Source organism: Ascaphus truei, chromosome 7, assembly GCF_040206685.1.
Source record: "Ascaphus truei isolate aAscTru1 chromosome 7, aAscTru1.hap1, whole genome shotgun sequence".
Taxonomy (NCBI): domain Eukaryota; kingdom Metazoa; phylum Chordata; class Amphibia; order Anura; family Ascaphidae; genus Ascaphus; species Ascaphus truei.
In genome coordinates this window covers 96,838,763-96,855,779 of record NC_134489.1, presented here as the reverse complement: position 1 = coordinate 96,855,779, position 17,017 = coordinate 96,838,763, and the positions used below count along the sequence as shown (strand labels likewise).

Below are 17,017 nucleotides of genomic sequence, written 5' to 3'. Positions count from 1 at the left end.
TCTTATGATCCGTGTCATTTTATTTCACTTCCGATTTTTTATTTTATTTTATTACTGCAATCATCAGAAGTAAAGCATTATTCTAATAAGGGGGTGATCGGTTTTCTTTCGACAGTGAACATCCTGTATTTTATAGTGGTTTATTTTGAGTATCTATTAAAACCTGAGAAACTCATTAAAGTCAACACACTAACGTCTACCAGAACTATCCTTCTGGACTTGGAGTGCTGCCTGTGTCTACCATACTCAGCAATAATCAGTATTAAGTGATTATGTGAGGATTGTATATGGATCATATAGTGCAGGGGTGGCCAACTCCAGTCCCCAAGGGCCACCAACAGGTCAGTTTTTAGGATATCCCTGCTTCAGCACAGGTGACACAGTCAACAACTGAGCCACCTCTGCTGAAGAAGGGATACTCTGAAAACCTGAACTGTTGGTGGCCCTTGAGGACTGGAGTTGGCCACGAATGGTATCAGGAGTTGTAATTAGTGGAGGTAGCCAAGTGTGCTGTGGCTCTCTAAAACAGATAAGCAATAAATAGCGTGATTATAATCTACAGTATTGACTTAGAAGTCCTAATCAGGCTAAAAAGACATGTTTTTGGCCCCGATCATGCACAAACTCCTCCGCGCATGATTGCGGAAAACAAACACTGTACATATTACCGGGCTCCTCCCTTGAAGTATGCAGCTGGTAAAAGGATTAGCCTTACATTTATGGGAGACAGAACAATTCCTGCGCTCCTACCAATTGGGCCACAATATACTAGTGCCACTTACACATAGAACCGAAGTCTGTGTAACAAAGGAGTCATTTGATTGCATCTGTTGACTCTTTTGTTACACAGATATAGGTTCTAGATGTTGACTCCTGTGGTGTCTGAAGATCCAGAAAAGCACCCATGCTCCAGGATCTGTTTCTACCCAAATGGATTTTTGCAAGATTGCTATAAAACGTTTCTAGCCTTCCCCATGCTCTCCTGCAAATTACAATAGTTAAGAAATAGGATTCTAATTATTACCAGTTCTGCCCAATAAGGCTTCCCTCCCCCCCCCCCCCCCCCTCCTGTTAAAGTACATCCCCGCCTTATAATCGGCCTCGATATTTACTGCTGCTAACAAGACAGGAACAGTCTGGGCTCCTTTCACTGCTATGCAAGTTAAAAAAAAAAATAGATTACATCTGACATAAGACAAACACACAACTTTCATTGTTCTTTATTAGTTCATATAAGTCGGACACATTCACGTTTATTACTATTAAAAAAATGAGTATTGAAAGACGGGACAAGAAATAAAAATGTGAATTTTTAACCCTCCAAAAAAAAAAAAAAACTTTTTTTCCCCCTTTCCCGCTAATACTGAAGTTAAAGGGTCGCCCTATAAATCGGACAAATACGGTACTTCAAATGCAGGTTCCTCGATCCATAAGAATGAACTAGTGTTGGCTTCATTAGCAATGAAGGGGTTAATAAAATGTTGCTGCAAGGTTTTTAAAAAAAAAGTGGTAAATATATCAAGGAGGTGAGGCGGATAAAATGGTGTGTTGAGTTCTGGTTCAGAAGTCTTAACACCTTGTACAGTTTGAAACCTTGAAAAAAAGAAGCCAGGAATAGCCAACTGCGTTCCAGGGGTGTGAACTGTTGCATGCAATTTATACAAAACGTCAGTTTTAATTGGCTGTTCTACTTTCTCTTGGCAAGGCCCTGCAGCCAGTTTCATCAAATTAATTATATCCTTGAGATGGAACTCAAACTTTAGGGCCCTTCTATTCATGCAGTTAAAAGAATGTACTTGTAATAGTAGGATTACTTAAAGCAGCAATCTCCTACATTTTATAGGATTGTAATCAGGGTTCTTTTAGTTTTTAGCTCCCTCGTTTCCCGTGATACTTGCCTGTGAAGTTATCAGTATTACTTCCTGGATTGGAAAGGGGATTTAAATGGCCAACCAATAGGAAGCCACAGCTTCTATTTAACCTAAGATTTGTCAGCCATTTGGTTTCCCCTAGAAGCAAGCAATAAAACAGGTAACTTCACAGGAGTTGTGACGTGGATGGGGCTCCACCTGTTTCGATCAGGGAGGCTGCTATCACCCCCTAGAACAGGGGTCCTCATGACTCACCAACATGTCCGGTTTTAAGGATATCCCAGCTTCAGATGAGGTGGGGGGGACTGGAGTTGAGCACCCCTGATCTAGAACACAAGCATGCACCAATGATGTTCCAGGTACTGTATTTGGAGAGCTGTGTATGTTTAGACTTTTGACATCCACCATCGCTCCCCTGGGATTTGGAGAACTGTATAAGAGCACAAAAAAAAGTTAAACTACCCCTTTTTTTGGTGGTACTTGATACCTTGTCTAAATAGTGGCTCATGGGCTTACAACACTTTGGCCAAAATGTTAAACTAAAAGACCATTTTATTTTATAAATATCTATACATATATATTTAGGCACTGTACCGTGTATAAGTTTCACTGGATGTGCACTGAGCTCTGTCTCTGGTTTTAAATATACATTGCCATGCTCAGTAGCACTCCTCTGTGACACTTATATGCTGATATATATGTTGTGGTTATTTTGGGGGTTCAATGAGCTTGTAGGTGTCCTGTATGTTTTACCTTGTCTAAAAGCAGTAGTCCAAGCTGCAGTTTTTTTTTCTTTCCCATTAATATGTACATCAATAATCCACAAGTAATTAGCTAAATTGTCGATTGCTCCGTTCTTCTGTGATCGATCGGCGAAGATTCGGCTCCGGTTCACTAAATCGCCGTCAGTGCAGCAAAAGAGGACCAAAAATGCAAAGTTCTGCGGGGAAGATCATGTGAGCAGGCAGTCACTAGATACAATTGGGGCACTGCTAGAGAGAGGGCAGGGCTCAAAAAAGGATGTCCCAGAGCCTGTTTCAGAAGAGGAAGAGGATGTGACTTTGTAAATGATTGCCAAATAACTAAAAATGTCGTTCACAGTTGTTTAAAAAAAATGTGTTGGGAAGCAGTAAGTGGGAGTGTGCAGAGGTAGAGCTGTGAGAGCAGGTAATGTGTGAGGGAGTTGGTGTTGGGAAGCAGTAATTGGAAGTGTGCGGAGGTAGAGCTGTGAGAGCAGGTAATGTGTGAGGGAGTTGGCGTTGGGAAGCAGTAATTGGAAGTGTGCGGAGATAGAGCTGTGAGAGCAGGTAATGTGTGAGGGAGTTGGGGAAGCAGTAAGTGGGATTGTGCGGAGGTAGAGCTGTGAGTGCAGGTAATGTGGGAGGGAGTTGGCGTTGGGAAGCAGTAAGTGGGAGTGTGCGGAGGTAGAGCTGTGAGTGCAGGTAATGTGGGAGGGAGTTGGCGTTGGGAAGCAGTAAGTGGGAGTGTGCGGAGGTAGAGCTGTGAGAGCAGGTAATGTGGGAGGGAGTTGGCGTTGGGAAGCAGTAAGTGGGAGTGTGCGGAGGTAGAGCTGTGAGTGCAGGTAATGTGGGAGGGAGTTGGCGTTGGGAAGCAGTAAGTGGGAGTGTGCGGAGGTAGAGCTGTGAGTGCAGGTAATGTGGGAGGGAGTTGGCGTTGGGAAGCAGTAAGTGGGAGTGTGCGGAGGTAGAGCTGTGAGAGCAGGTAATGTGGGAGGGAGTTGGCGTTGGGAAGCAGTAAGTGGGAGTGTGCGGAGGTAGAGCTGTGAGAGCAGGTAATGTGTGAGGGAGTTGGGGTTAGGGAAGCAGTAAATGGGAGTGTGCGGAGGTAGAGCTGTGAGAGCAGGTAATGTGTGAGGGAGTTGGTGTTGGGGAAGCAGTAAGTGGGAGTGTGCGGGGGTAGAGCTGTGAGAGCAGGTAATGTGTGAGGGAGTTGGGGAAGCAGTAAGTGGGAGTGTGCGGAGGTAGAGCTGTGAGAGCAGGTAATGTGGGAGGGAGTTGGCGTTGGGAAGCAGTAAGTGGGAGTGTGCGGAGGTAGAGCTGTGAGAGCAGGTAATGTGTGAAGATGGAAATAGGAAACAAAAGAAAAGGTCCCTGTTGTACCATGCACTCCACCTCATGGGTGTTAATTACACATACTGGTAAGAGGTGGTGTAACCACATCCACTGATTGAAAAATTATTTTATTACACTCAATAACAAAAAAAGAAAGGATTAAAAATATAACTCAACTAGCGCTAGTATAGGAAGGCGGGCTCACTCTGTACGCTGTCCCTGCCAAATACTCAAATACAAACTCTTCTGAACATGTAGCGCCACACGTGATGGGGATATCTCCACACTGTTCAAATAAAACTAATTTCATTTACCGACTAACCATATGTCAAAAAAAAACCCCACTAGTGCTCGTGTGTAAAAAGGCAGTGAAGTTGTGACAGGACTCTCAATTGAGACTGAAAATATAACTTGGTGATCGTGTAATAGGTACAATACGGTATTCTAAATACGTGCTGGTTAAATATCAGCTAAAGCTCTCTCAAAAAAAACAACATTTTTAATACAACAATTTTTTTTATTCATGACGTGTAGTAGTAGTGTGGCGAGTGGTGAATAAAGCATGGGGGGAGGGGGGAAATCACAGGGGAGGGAGGAGAAATTACATGGGGGGGGGGATAAGATACAAAATATGGCGAAAATTTAGACCGCGGTAAAAAACTTTTTGATGTCAGAACCGTACTTGGAGGCAGTGGAGCGCTTCTTCGTCTGACTTCTTTCTTTAGCCTGCTTTGCCGTTCTCTGGAAACAACAGAAAATACATTAATATGCCGATAACAAAATGGAAGTAATTATGTGACGATATATTGACATCTTATGAGCCAAGGAATAGTTCAGATGCAATAACGTTTGTGGGTACCCATCTGACTTAAAGCAAGTCTGCACTGACACCCGTTTCCTTTTTTGCCCTTTGCAACGCTTTAGTTTAAAAATGTGATGCCCCATTCCAGAGATGTTGGAACTATTAAATGTTCAGAAGATTAAAGTGGAACTCCGGCAGTCTAAATGTTACCGGGGTGATAAGACGCTACAGATGAAGAAAATCATGGAGGTTTAACACTAAAAAAAGGGAAGGTACGACTATAATAGTTAAACTTATACTGGCTCCTGTGGGGATTTGTCGTTTTAAAGTCGGCGTGCTTAGTCCTACTGATGTGAAGTAATGATAGTGGACGCGTAGCCTGGCCTCTGGTTTATAAAGTGTTAATAAGAATGCGTACATTCCCAGCATAATATAAATGTTTTTCCAAAAACGACGACGTGTATTCTTTTTATACATGAAAAATAAAGTGCTTAAATACTTCAAGGCAACTTATGTCTGAGCACCTGTTCTCACTGTACATACAGCAGAGCTCTGCGTACAGAGGTGTCTGCGTGCAGAGGTGTCTGCCCGTACGTCAGCGCTATTAATACTACCTGAACAGTTCGCTCTCCAAGACAGCAATGGATTAGTTCTCCACAATTTAAGAAGTGGCCCCTAGTAAGTTGATTTGATGATTGACTTCTGCTACATGGCAATTGTACCCAGCAAAAAAAGCAGCTTGCTGAGCCTAATAGCCACCTCTGTGCATCTCAACTCATCAAATCAAGCAGTTATCTCATAGGACAGCCTGCTGGGGTTTGGTCAAATTGCCTCATTAGCGACACCGAATTTCCAGAAATTAAAAAGTGTAGCTAACACAGGTAATTTGCATTTTATCTTGTAAACCATTAAAAAAACAGGACATAAAAATTGCCCCAATTAAAACATCACCTCAAGCAGCGGATACAAACACGCTCGGGAGAAAGTCACCTCGGCGTTCTCGTGAATAAGTCAAATACTTATATTAAATAATAAAATCATAGTGTTGTGTGCTAGCAAAGAATAAACATGTGTTAAAGGAATAATTCAAACTAGATCAATGGGAATGTCATGTTAAACAGTTCATAATTGCGCAACCACCAATTAAACATATATATTTTTTTACTAGTTACAGATGTTATTGGCCAATAATGACTATTTGAACACGACTCACTCTTTGGGAATACTCTGCAGCTGATCGCAGAAATAACCTCGAGGGGTTTCACTGCATCCATGGCAGGAGCAGTGCATTGTGTATCTTGGTTCACAATAAAATAATTATGCTTTCTATATTTGTCCAACAAAAAGGTAAGAACAGGAAGAGTCCACATTGCTATAAAACATAAAGTGCTCATACAGTACCTCTTTATGACAAACAGTGCATAGAGTCTGGAGGTTATCCAAACTGCACTGCCCTCCTCCACTGTAAACTGGTTTGATGTGATCCACCTGCCAGAACTGGCCTTCTGCGGGGTTCCGAATAAGTTCATTTAACTGCGGGAAACAATAACACGTGCTTGGTTTGGCTTGCACAGAATACGCTGACATTCTCATGATGCAATTACTGTATAGATGAAAACATTACAGATAAAAGGAATAGCAACTCTCCACTGTCCTCTTATCATTCCCATCCAACCCCCCATGCTATTTGAAGAGCTGTCAGGTATGCATTTTAATGGGTTCAGTGCAAGAATAAAGAGCGTAGCTTGTCACGTAACTCAAAGTGTTTAGTTATGAGTGTGAATGACACTTTTTGCTGTGAAATACGGTCGCACATTTCGGAGTGCTAGAAGATATTCATTGTTTCCCCATTAAGCTGCAACCAACGTCCATCTGTTTTACATTTTCGCCGGAATTAGAAGTGTATTGATTGTGTCAACACCTATCACCCGGGAATCAATTAGGAAATAAGGAAAAACACATTTAACAGGCGACAAAACACGACATGTTTCAAAGTCCCAAGCAACCATAGAGATCATTTATAACATTTAGAATTATAAGAGGGGAAGGGAACATCTCCATTTTAATTTACCAAGAATACATATAACCAAGCTTAATATACAACCGATTATCAGAACTGCGGGCGTGCAAAGTTCTTCTAATTCAGGACGTGCGGACATAATACGCAGTGGCGAGTTCCCACATGGGCGTGCGAAAACATTGCATGGGCACATTGCATGTCCTGAGCTCTGCTTAATCTGCAGGCCCGGGGAGATACTGCTCTTAAAATATGCAACAGAAATGCAGATTTTATCTACTTATAACCAGCGCACTTCGCAGTTGTTGCTGCCTACTTACCTGCCGCCCACCCCTTCTAAATGTGATGTCGCGTTGCCATGGTAATGAGACGGTATGATGCCATTTGACGCTACGGTTCAGAAGGAGGGCGGCAGGTAAGGAGGTGGCCGCAACAGCTAAGTGCCTTCCCATCAGGCCCGATAGGCCAGACAGCGCGGCAAAAGTATATGGGGGGTGCAGACATTTTGGAAAATGGGAAAGTCGCCACTGCGTGTATCTCTATAGTTGATCTTTATTTTCATAAATGACACTGCCGGCTTCGCGTCTTTAGGACGTAGCGAGAACAGTCGGCGCAGAATAAAAGAGCGACTTGAACACAATGAATTCCGCAGCCACTTTTCAGCTCCGTTGTGAGAGAACGTTTCTCATCACCTTGATCGTTCTCTGGAACAATTAGAAGCCAAAACACGTTTCATACAACACAGAACATTTGTGTCTGTAGAAATGTTTGACCCTTACCTGGGCTAGTGGAAGCTGTGCCATCCACGTGCTCTCCAGAAGAGCCTTCCTTTCGCTCTTGGGGGCATCTCTGACACTGAGATAAAGCTCCTGGGCGTTTAAGCAGCATTGCTGGCAGACACCATGCTCCGTTTCAAATACTTTAGCCCGCATGTAGCCCTGGCTGGAGCGCATGAGGAAATCGTCTTGGCATTTTTGAGAACAAAACCGTGTGTCCCAGGCCGTCGCCAGGCACAGTCTGTCGGGCTGAGAACTTGGCTCCTGGCACTGAAGACACAGAGGGTTTCCTGCACTGTCCACCGCCTGCAAATAGCCGCGCAGTGCAGAGCAATCTGTTCCCGTCTCAGGCGGATCCCAGGCAGAACACTGATCTTTTCCCTCTTCCAACCTGTAATTAGAAATACATTTGATGAAATGAGTAATCACACGTTAAATGGAAACTGCAGTATTTATCCAGGCTGTAAAATAATAACTCCTCCAAATGTCAAACTGTGAAAAACTAGCAAATTCATATTTATAGGTTTCTGTATGATAATAAATAGGGATAACTGTTGATTTTTTTTTTTTAATTGGTCTATTTAATTTATATTTTAATACTTTTTCATATGCAAGAATAATAAAAAATAAATAAATCTGGTTTCCAGTGTTTCATAATGTATCACAATAACAAAATAGTAACATTTTGGTCCTTAGCGGTTTCTTCCTCACAAACAGTGTAGATGCCACCTGACATGGTAACGGGGGGGAGGGGAAGATTACATAGTGCTGCTGCCTCTTCTCATATGGCCGCATTTCCGCGCAGCCATGTTTATACGGCGTGGGAAGAGCACCGCGTGAGAACGCTTCCCCCACTCCCGGTCTTTATCAGATGATTGGTCGGTGTTTTTTTTTAAAATCAGGTTCAATCCGAAATCCTTCATTCTAAATGAACCGTTCAAGGTTTCGGTCGGATAGAAAACCACTCGCGCCATTGTGCTACAATAGCACCGAAGGAGTATGTTTAAGCGATGTGCCGATCTTGCGTAATAAAAAAAACATATTTTTATCATTCCAAAAAAAGAAGGTTCTTCAGTAAATTCTGTGCATTTTGTTAGTAGTAAAATATTTAAATGCCCATCACAAGTTTTTCATGTGATCTTCTGAGGCCCCCACAAGTCTCTGTTCTTTTAGATGCATTTGTACAAATCAGAATGTATAGGCCTTTATTAGTATAGTATTCCCATCCAGAACACATTCTATCCATCAAGCCACCAATATTCATACTGAAAGCAGCAAATCCACCTATTTGTTGTTGGTTTTTGTACAGTATTCCAGCCGAGAGTCGCAGGTTGTTCGGAGAGTGACTGTGGGGTCCCTCCAGTTCTCGCGATACTTACAATTTTATGTGCTGTGTTTTCTTCTCCACTGTGCCTTCCTATTAGACGGCCATGTTCAAATTACCAGGTGAGTGCACCGGCACCTAAAAACTAAGCATCTCGGGAACCAGGGGGTTTCCAAAGCTGAAAACAAGAGTGGTTCGGCTTCAATTGTGGGCAGGCTTGCTGCTTTAAATTCATCTGTTGCGTTCGGGCCCTTAAGGCAGCAGAGCGGTTACATGTGGGAAGACGGCTAAATTCCCATTGCAGGGAAAGGAAAGCTTGCCGTGTGTTGGCCAATGTTTCAGGGAACGTTATGAATATCCTGTAGTAACTTCATATCCAAGGTCATCTGACCGGGGCAATAAACGGAACAGTCTCACCTTAATCATGCCTTCGTTACACAAACGAACTAGTGATCAACCATCTCCAGAAAGGTTGTACACACAAAGTACCCCAATCACGTAAGATGCTAAGGATATGCCACAGCTACAGGTTCTAGGCTCTAGAACATGAGGGAGGTGGCATTGACCTACATGAAAACGAGAGGTAACTCAACGTATTACTTCCTGGCAAAACATTTTATAAATAAAGAAATGGGACTATGCCTCCGATGCAGCACTAACAAATGCCACGTCTCGCAGTAATAGCCTAGAACCAAAAATCATCCAAGTTAAAAAGTCAATCCACATTCTATCCTGTACAATCCAGAGGTGATCCCCGTATCAACAAGTTTGCACTTTCAGTTGCCAAGGAGCTCGACTCCCTACGTGAAAAAAAATATATATTAAACTTAGACCAAATCTCACTCCTACTGAGGACACACAGCCAGTGGAGTGGGGAAATGATATCTTATATGAATTGTAAGGGTCCGGCGTTGGTGCGCATATCTCTAATGTGTTGGTGGAGAAAGGATCTGAGGAAATTTGTCCTCGTTGGCGTTCCTTACCAAGACCAGAGCCTAGGAGTGACGTCACCGCAGCTCCAGCGCAGAAGTCCCTCCAAACGGAGCAGCGGGATCTTCCACTATACACCGATAAACTCTCAATACTTATGCTCATCACGAGTTTACTCTATTTTATTTCTTACTTGAAAGAAATGTTTTTAATTGTCTGCACCGTGTGGGTTGTGTTTGTCTATCTATATAATAGAGATATATATATATATGTATGAGAGAGAGAGAGAGAGAGAGAGAGGAGACAGCGCACCGAAGTGAATTGAGAAACAAGTGTATTAGAGACATACTAACACACATATAGCAAACACGAGATATAATAAAAAGCAGGCTCCCCGCAGTCTCGAGTGAGAACAAATGAATCCAAAGGGGGTATACAGATGGTGCCCAGCGAGCAAGGTCCCCGGACTTCTGTTCGCAGCACTCGGGAGGAGAAGATGCCAAACTGGAATGCTCAACAGCTGCTACGCCGCTGCAGTGTCCCGCACGCGGCCGTGTGTAAGGACGCCGCTGCAGTGTCCCGCACGCGGCCGTGTGTAAGGACGCCGCTGCAGTGTCCCGCACGCGGCCGTGTGTAAGGACGCCGCTGCAGTGTCCCGCACGCGGCCGTGTGTAAGGACGCCGCTGCAGTGTCCCGCACGCGGCCGTGTGTAAGGACGCCGCTGCAGTGTCCCGCACGCGGCCGTGTGTAAGGACGCCGCTGCAGTGTCCCGCACGCGGCCGTGTGTAAGGACGCCGCTGCAGTGTCCCGCACGCGGCCGTGTGTAAGGACGCCGCTGCAGTGTCCCGCACGCGGCCGTGTGTAAGGACGCCGCTGCAGTGTCCCGCACGCGGCCGTGTGTAAGGACGCCGCTGCAGTGTCCCGCACGCGGCCGTGTGTAAGGACGCCGCTGCAGTGTCCCGCACGCGGCCGTGTGTAAGGACGCCGCTGCAGTGTCCCGCACGCGGCCGTGTGTAAGGACGCCGCTGCAGTGTCCCGCACGCGGCCGTGTGTAAAGACGCCGCTGCAGTGTCCCGCACGCGGCCGTGTGTAAGGACGCCGCTGCAGTGTCCCGCACGCGGCCGTGTGTAAGGACGCCGCTGCAGTGTCCCGCACGCGGCCGTGTGTAAGGACGCCGCTGCAGTGTCCCGCACGCGGCCGTGTGTAAGGACGCCGCTGCAGTGTCCCGCACGCGGCCGTGTGTAAGGACGCCGCTGCAGTGTCCCGCACGCGGCCGTGTGTAAGGACGCCGCTGCAGTGTCCCGCACGCGGCCGTGTGTAAGGACGCCGCTGCAGTGTCCCGCACGCGGCCGTGTGTAAGGACGCCGCTGCAGTGTCCCGCACGCGGCCGTGTGTAAGGACGCCGCTGCAGTGTCCCGCACGCGGCCGTATGTAAGGACGCCGCTGCAGTGTCCCGCACGCGGCCGTGTGTAAGGACGCCGCTGCAGTGTCCCGCACGCGGCCGTGTGTAAGGACGCCGCTGCAGTGTCCCGCACGCGGCCGTGTGTAAGGACGCCAAACAGAGGAATCCTCTGCTCGAACATCCAAGTGGCTGTGCCGCTCGCAGCTGATGGGGAGGTTCCACCCCGTATGCGGGATGACGTGAAGGCGTAATGTGACAACCTCAACGCGTTTCGCACAGGAGTGCTTCATCAGGGGGTGATGTCACGGTCAATGGGGTACTACTATATATATACCCCTTATTTAGATTCAATGATCATAATGGAAAAGCTGTGGCCAATATTCCACAAGGGGCAGAATCAGTCCCAAGTTCCAAAAAAGAGGAATGCGTCTCCACACCACCATGGTCTATGCACAACAAGACCCACAAAGGGACATTTACTTCGAACAATGGAGTACAGATAAAGATTAATATACAACTAGGGTTATGCATGAAAAATGCCTGCCATGTTATCTTTAATAGCACGACAGAATTAAATGTCAAATAAACTTGAATAAGCTAGGTGTTGGGAATTCTAACATCCTAATGTTTGCAAAATATTACAATACATACATATTTATACACATATAATAAAATGCACTCAAAAATCAACAATAAGGGTATGCACTAAAGATATGAAAATGTGTTCATATGAATAAAAGCACCTCCCCCATATATAAGGAACGACACTAAGAACCATCAATAAAGCAGTGCCACATGGGGGGCCTATTCAAATTAAAAACACTCAAATGTAATTCATTAAATGAATTCATGAACTACAACATGTTACCTTATTCATGTTAAAAAACTACTGTTGACAATGTATTAAACATTATTTCCAAGGAAATTATCGTTTGAAAAACTTATTACCTTTTTTTAAAAAAAACTTTTTATTCCGAAGGCTATTTTTCGTTTAAAAGGTTAGTTTTATTCCCCTGTGGTATCTCCCTAGGAATGGGAGCTATGCCACAGGAGAACTCCTGACGAAGTCGCCGCAGTGTGACGAAACGCGTAGAGCTGTGACGTCATCGCGTTTGTGTTGGTGTATTTGGAGTCCCTGGCTTCCCTGCGCTCCGGCTGGCGGTAATTTCAAGTGTTAGCAACCATTGTATGAGGGAGCAAAGGACGTGCAGGCATTGGATACCTGTATATCTTGCTGCCAATTCATGGTGAACCTGGGCTGTTTACATCCACTCTGCAAACCTGGGACTCACCCTACCACCGCAGATGACCACAATAGAGATTTCTCTCCCACGAATGGTTCTGTTTAAAATCCTGTAAGTGCACATTCTTATGGGTTGCTGATTTTTTAAATAAATGTACCTTATTTTTTCTCAGTTATGTGCTATGGAGCTTGCGCCTTTGTTTTTTGTTCATAGATTCCAAAAGTGGTTGGCTATACCACTACCCTTAAACCTGCAAAGATGCTCCCTGGATCTTCTATTGGGACTATATTTCTCTCTGAATTTTTTGTTTGAGTGGAACATTCAATTTGGATTTTCCTTTTTTTTCACTATCACGTTATGGTTTGTAGATATTATTAGGTTAAATTGTGGTCATATTAATTTATTTTAATATTTTAAATATGTTATTATAATTTATCATTTATTAGGGTTATTTCATATCCTCTTTAGCGCTACTTAATTTTTGTGTTGTCTTTGATATATATATATATATATATAGTGGTTGACAAATCACCAAAAAATCTACTCGCCACCTAGTACGAAACGTGTGCTGCTTGGGCCAATATTTACTCGCCCGGGGGTTAAATCCACTCGCCCGGGGCGAGCAAATGTATAGGTTTGTCGAACACTGTATATATATATATATATATATATATATATATATATATATATATATATATATATATATATATATATATATATATATATATATATATATATATACACACATATATACATATACATATATATATATACACACACACACACACAATATAGGAGTCCTCCGATTGTTACTCATCTCGAGCCCTGAATGGGGATAACTATCATTGAATAGAGTGGAAACAATATACCAATAGACTTCATAGTACTCTGGGCACGACCCCCCCTTGTAAAGTAATAGGTCTGCAACCATTTCAACTATATAACAGTACATGAGCTCCAACGCTGTGCTGGTACCTGCATCAACTATATAACAGTACACGCGCTCCAACGCTGTGCTGGTACCTGCAGTGGCCCTTTTTGATAGCACATGGGCCACCGGGACTGTAGTGACTCTGTGGGACATTTGCCCAGCGAGGTTGGCTGTTATATGGCATGTATATTGCTTTAAGTGCTGCCTGGTCTCCTGACATGGAAGGCCACTGCATGTGATTCCTGTGTTCCCTGCCTATAAAGTACTATTATCTACAAACTACGTGTCCCGCTGCGTTGTCGGACTCCAGCCTGGTTCTTTGCAGGCGGCATATTCTCAGGTACAGGGGAGGGGGACTCAGGACCTCACCCTGGTATATACATATAGTCATACATATAGGGACATAAAGAGGGGTACATCTGTAATTGTGTTTTCTAATTGCACTATATGATAATGTTCCCCTGTACTATCACCTATGACTGGAGTGTCTGGCACTGCATGTGCTAATAAAATTACTGTGTTTGTATGTTGTGTATAGTAAGTTTCTCATTTTTTAATGTCAGATTTTATTTTGGGAACGCATTTTGTAGGAAACCCCTTTGTGTAAAATCGATTAAAGCTGTTGCTTCCTCGTCCAATTCTTCATATGCGTCCAAGTCAATACATTTGACTTTTAGGAACGCTGTTTTTACGGTGATTAGGAAGGAAAGTGTTTAGTGTAATAAACCGTTTACTGTAAAAGGTTCCCTGTATAATTTGAGCTCCTCCAAATGCCTTTCAATTTCCTTCAATGCAGATAATCCATTCTCTATACACATAGCAAAGTGGATTAATCTGCATTGAAGGAAATTGAAAGGAATGGCTGTGGGGTTTTCTATGGCCCCTAATTGGGATAATTTGTGTTTAAGGTTACTTGGAATCTAAACACATCTTCAATGCAGATAAAGCCTTCTCTATACACATAGCATCGCTACATTGACGAGGTGATGCTACTTTGCACAGGATCTATTGATGAACGATTATCTTTTCAAAAAAGTACTTAAATAAGAATTTTGACGAAATTTACCCTAGAAAAACACGAGCACTATATATTTTATAGATGTATAATTAACGAAAAATAAAGAGACAGGAAGCTGCATTATACAGGAGACATTTACAGTAAACGGTTTATTACACTAATGCATCTTTTCATCCCAAACACATTAAAAACAACATTCGTAAAAGTCAAAATGTATAGACGTGAACGAATATGTACAACAGACGAAGCATTAGCTCCAATCAATAGATTTACACAAAGGGTTTACAACAAAATGCGTTGCCAAAAATAAATATGTATTCTGAAGTGGCAGTTAAAAAAACGAGAGACTTTACGGAAACAGAATAAATCCACAACACTCAAAAATAGAGGTGGTCCTCGCAATCCGACGGTTCGTTGTCAGTCGGACGGATTATCCGACGCCGGGTAATACATTCCGCCGATGGATTATCTCAGCGGTGCGCAAACAGGGGGGGTTCGCGGGCTGCGCGGCGGTTACAGAGGCCCCGCGCTAAGAGCGCGAGGCCTCTGTAAATTTACTTACTGGATTTCTGTCCATGCGTCTAAATGGCAACGCGGCGTCAAATGACGCCCGTTACCATGGAGACGTGACGTCAAATGACACCGCGGGTCACATGACCCAGCAGTGTCATTTGACGCATCATTAGAGGCGAGGGGGGGGGGGGGGGCCTGACCGAGGAGGCAGCAGGTAAGGGGTTGCGCAGGCAGTTTGCGCACTGCTGGATTATCTGACGCTCACAAAAAATAGTTTTTACTCCCATTTAAGCTGTCCAGCCACAAGGCGTTATCACCTTCTCTTTTTTTTGCTGAATAATGTTAACAGATTTTAATCCTGGGGGGAGAAACGTGTTTATTTAATGAGAGCTGTGTCAATCTCTCCTGCTCTGTGCAACCAAGAAATGAAATGGAAATGAAAAGGCGCAATCCGTGCAATATCCTACATGTGGTTTTTTTAAATAAATCAGTTCTGTATTAGATAATACTTAGTATATTATTATTTAGAATTCAACTCAATGCCATTTTTAATTTTTTAATACTGAGCATAATTTGCATTTCTATAGCAGGTTTCAGCCCACTTCCCCAGCAGTGCAAGATCTTTGTAACACTTTCCTGCTTGTGATCATTTGTTGCCAATATTCCCAGCAGTTTGAGTTGCAAACTATAACAATAGATAATGTTACCTTACTAATGTATGGGCTGTTATATACAGCATGCGGGGAGGAGGGGGGAGGTGGGGGAAGAGGAGGTGGGGAGGAGGTGGGGGAAGAGGAGGTGGGGAGGAGGGGGGAGGTGGGGGTGGGGAGGAGGTGGGAAGGGGGGGTGGGGAGGAGGTGGGAAGGGGGGGGGAGGAGGTGGAAAGGGGGGGAGGAGGTGGGAAGGGGGGGAGGAGGAGGTGGGAAGGGGTGGAGGAGGAGGTGGGAAGGGGTGGAGGAGGAGGTGGGAAGGGGGGGGAGGAGGAGGTGGGAAGGGGGAGGAGGAGGTGGGAAGGGGGGGAGGAGGAGGTGGGAAGGGGGGGTGGAGGAGGAGGTGGGAAGGGGGGGTGGAGGAGGAGGTGGGAAGGGGGGGTGGAGGAGGTGGGAAGGGGGGGGGAGGAGGTGGGAAGGGGGGGAGGAGGTGGGAAGGGGGGGGAGGAGGTGGGAAGGGGGGGGAGGAGGTGGGAAGGGGGGGAGAGGTGGGAAGGGGGGGGGAGGAGGGTGGGAAGGGGGGAGGAGGGGAGGGGGGGAGTGGAGGGGGGAGGAGGGTGGGAAGGGGGGGAGGAGGTGGGAAGGGGGGGAGAGGAGGTGGGAAGGGGGGGGGAGGAGGTGGGAAGGGGGGAGGAGGTGGGAAGGGGGGGAGGAGGAGGTGGGAAGGGGGGGAGGAGGAGGTGGGAAGGGGGGGGGAGGAGGTGGGGAAGGGGGGGGGAGGAGGTGGGAAGGGGGGGGAGGAGGTGGAAGGGGGGGAGGAGGTGGGAAGGGGGGGAGGAGGTGGGAAGGGGGGAGGAGGTGGGAGGGGTGGGAAGGGGGGGGGAGGAGGTGGGAAGGGGGGGGGAGGAGGTGGGAAGGGGGGGAGGAGGGTGGGAGGGGGGGGGTGGAGGGGGTGGGGGGGGGAGGTGGGGTGGGAGGGGGGGGAGGTGGTGGGGAGGGGGGAGGGGGGGGAGGTGGGGTGGAGGGGGGAGGGGTGGGTGGTGGGGGGTGGGGGTGGGGGGTGGGGAGGGGTGGGTGTGGAGGGGGGGAGGGGGGGGAGGGTGGGAGGGGGTGGGGGGAGGGGGGGTGGGAGGGGGGAGGTGGTGGGAGGGGGGGGTGGGGGTGGTGGGGGGGAGGGGGGGTGGGAGGGGGGGGGAGGGTGGTGGGGGTGGGGGGTGGGGGGGGGAGGGGGGGGTGGGGGGTGGGGTGGTGGGGGGTGGTGGGGGTGGAGGGGGGTGGTGGTGGGGTGGGGGGGTGGGGGGGTGGGGTGGTGGGTTGGGGGGTGGGGTGGTGGGGGTGGGGGGTGGTGGGGAGGGGGGTGGGTGGGTGGGGGGGGGTTGGGGGGGGGGTGGTGGTAGGTGGGGGGGGGTGGGGGGGGGGTGGTGGGGTTGGGGTGGGGGGGTGGTGGGTGGGGTGGTGGGGGTGGGG

At 46.4% G+C, this 17,017-nt stretch overlaps 1 protein-coding gene across 2 annotated transcripts in view; it reads right to left on the bottom strand.

Annotated features, from left to right (window-relative positions):
• Window positions 1-4,439: 4,439 nt before the first annotated feature.
• ZRANB3 (zinc finger RANBP2-type containing 3) overlaps window positions 4,440-17,017 on the bottom strand; it is an 88,534-nt gene continuing 75,956 nt past the window's right edge. For both annotated transcript variants that reach the window (XM_075609523.1, XM_075609524.1), the window contains 3 exons: window positions 7,542-7,929; window positions 6,147-6,278; window positions 4,440-4,684 (listed from right to left, as the gene is read on the bottom strand). In XM_075609523.1, coding sequence (XP_075465638.1) covers window positions 4,586-4,684; window positions 6,147-6,278; window positions 7,542-7,929 — 619 coding nt within the window. In that variant the 3' untranslated portion in view covers window positions 4,440-4,585. The remainder of the gene's footprint in view (window positions 4,685-6,146; window positions 6,279-7,541; window positions 7,930-17,017) is intronic.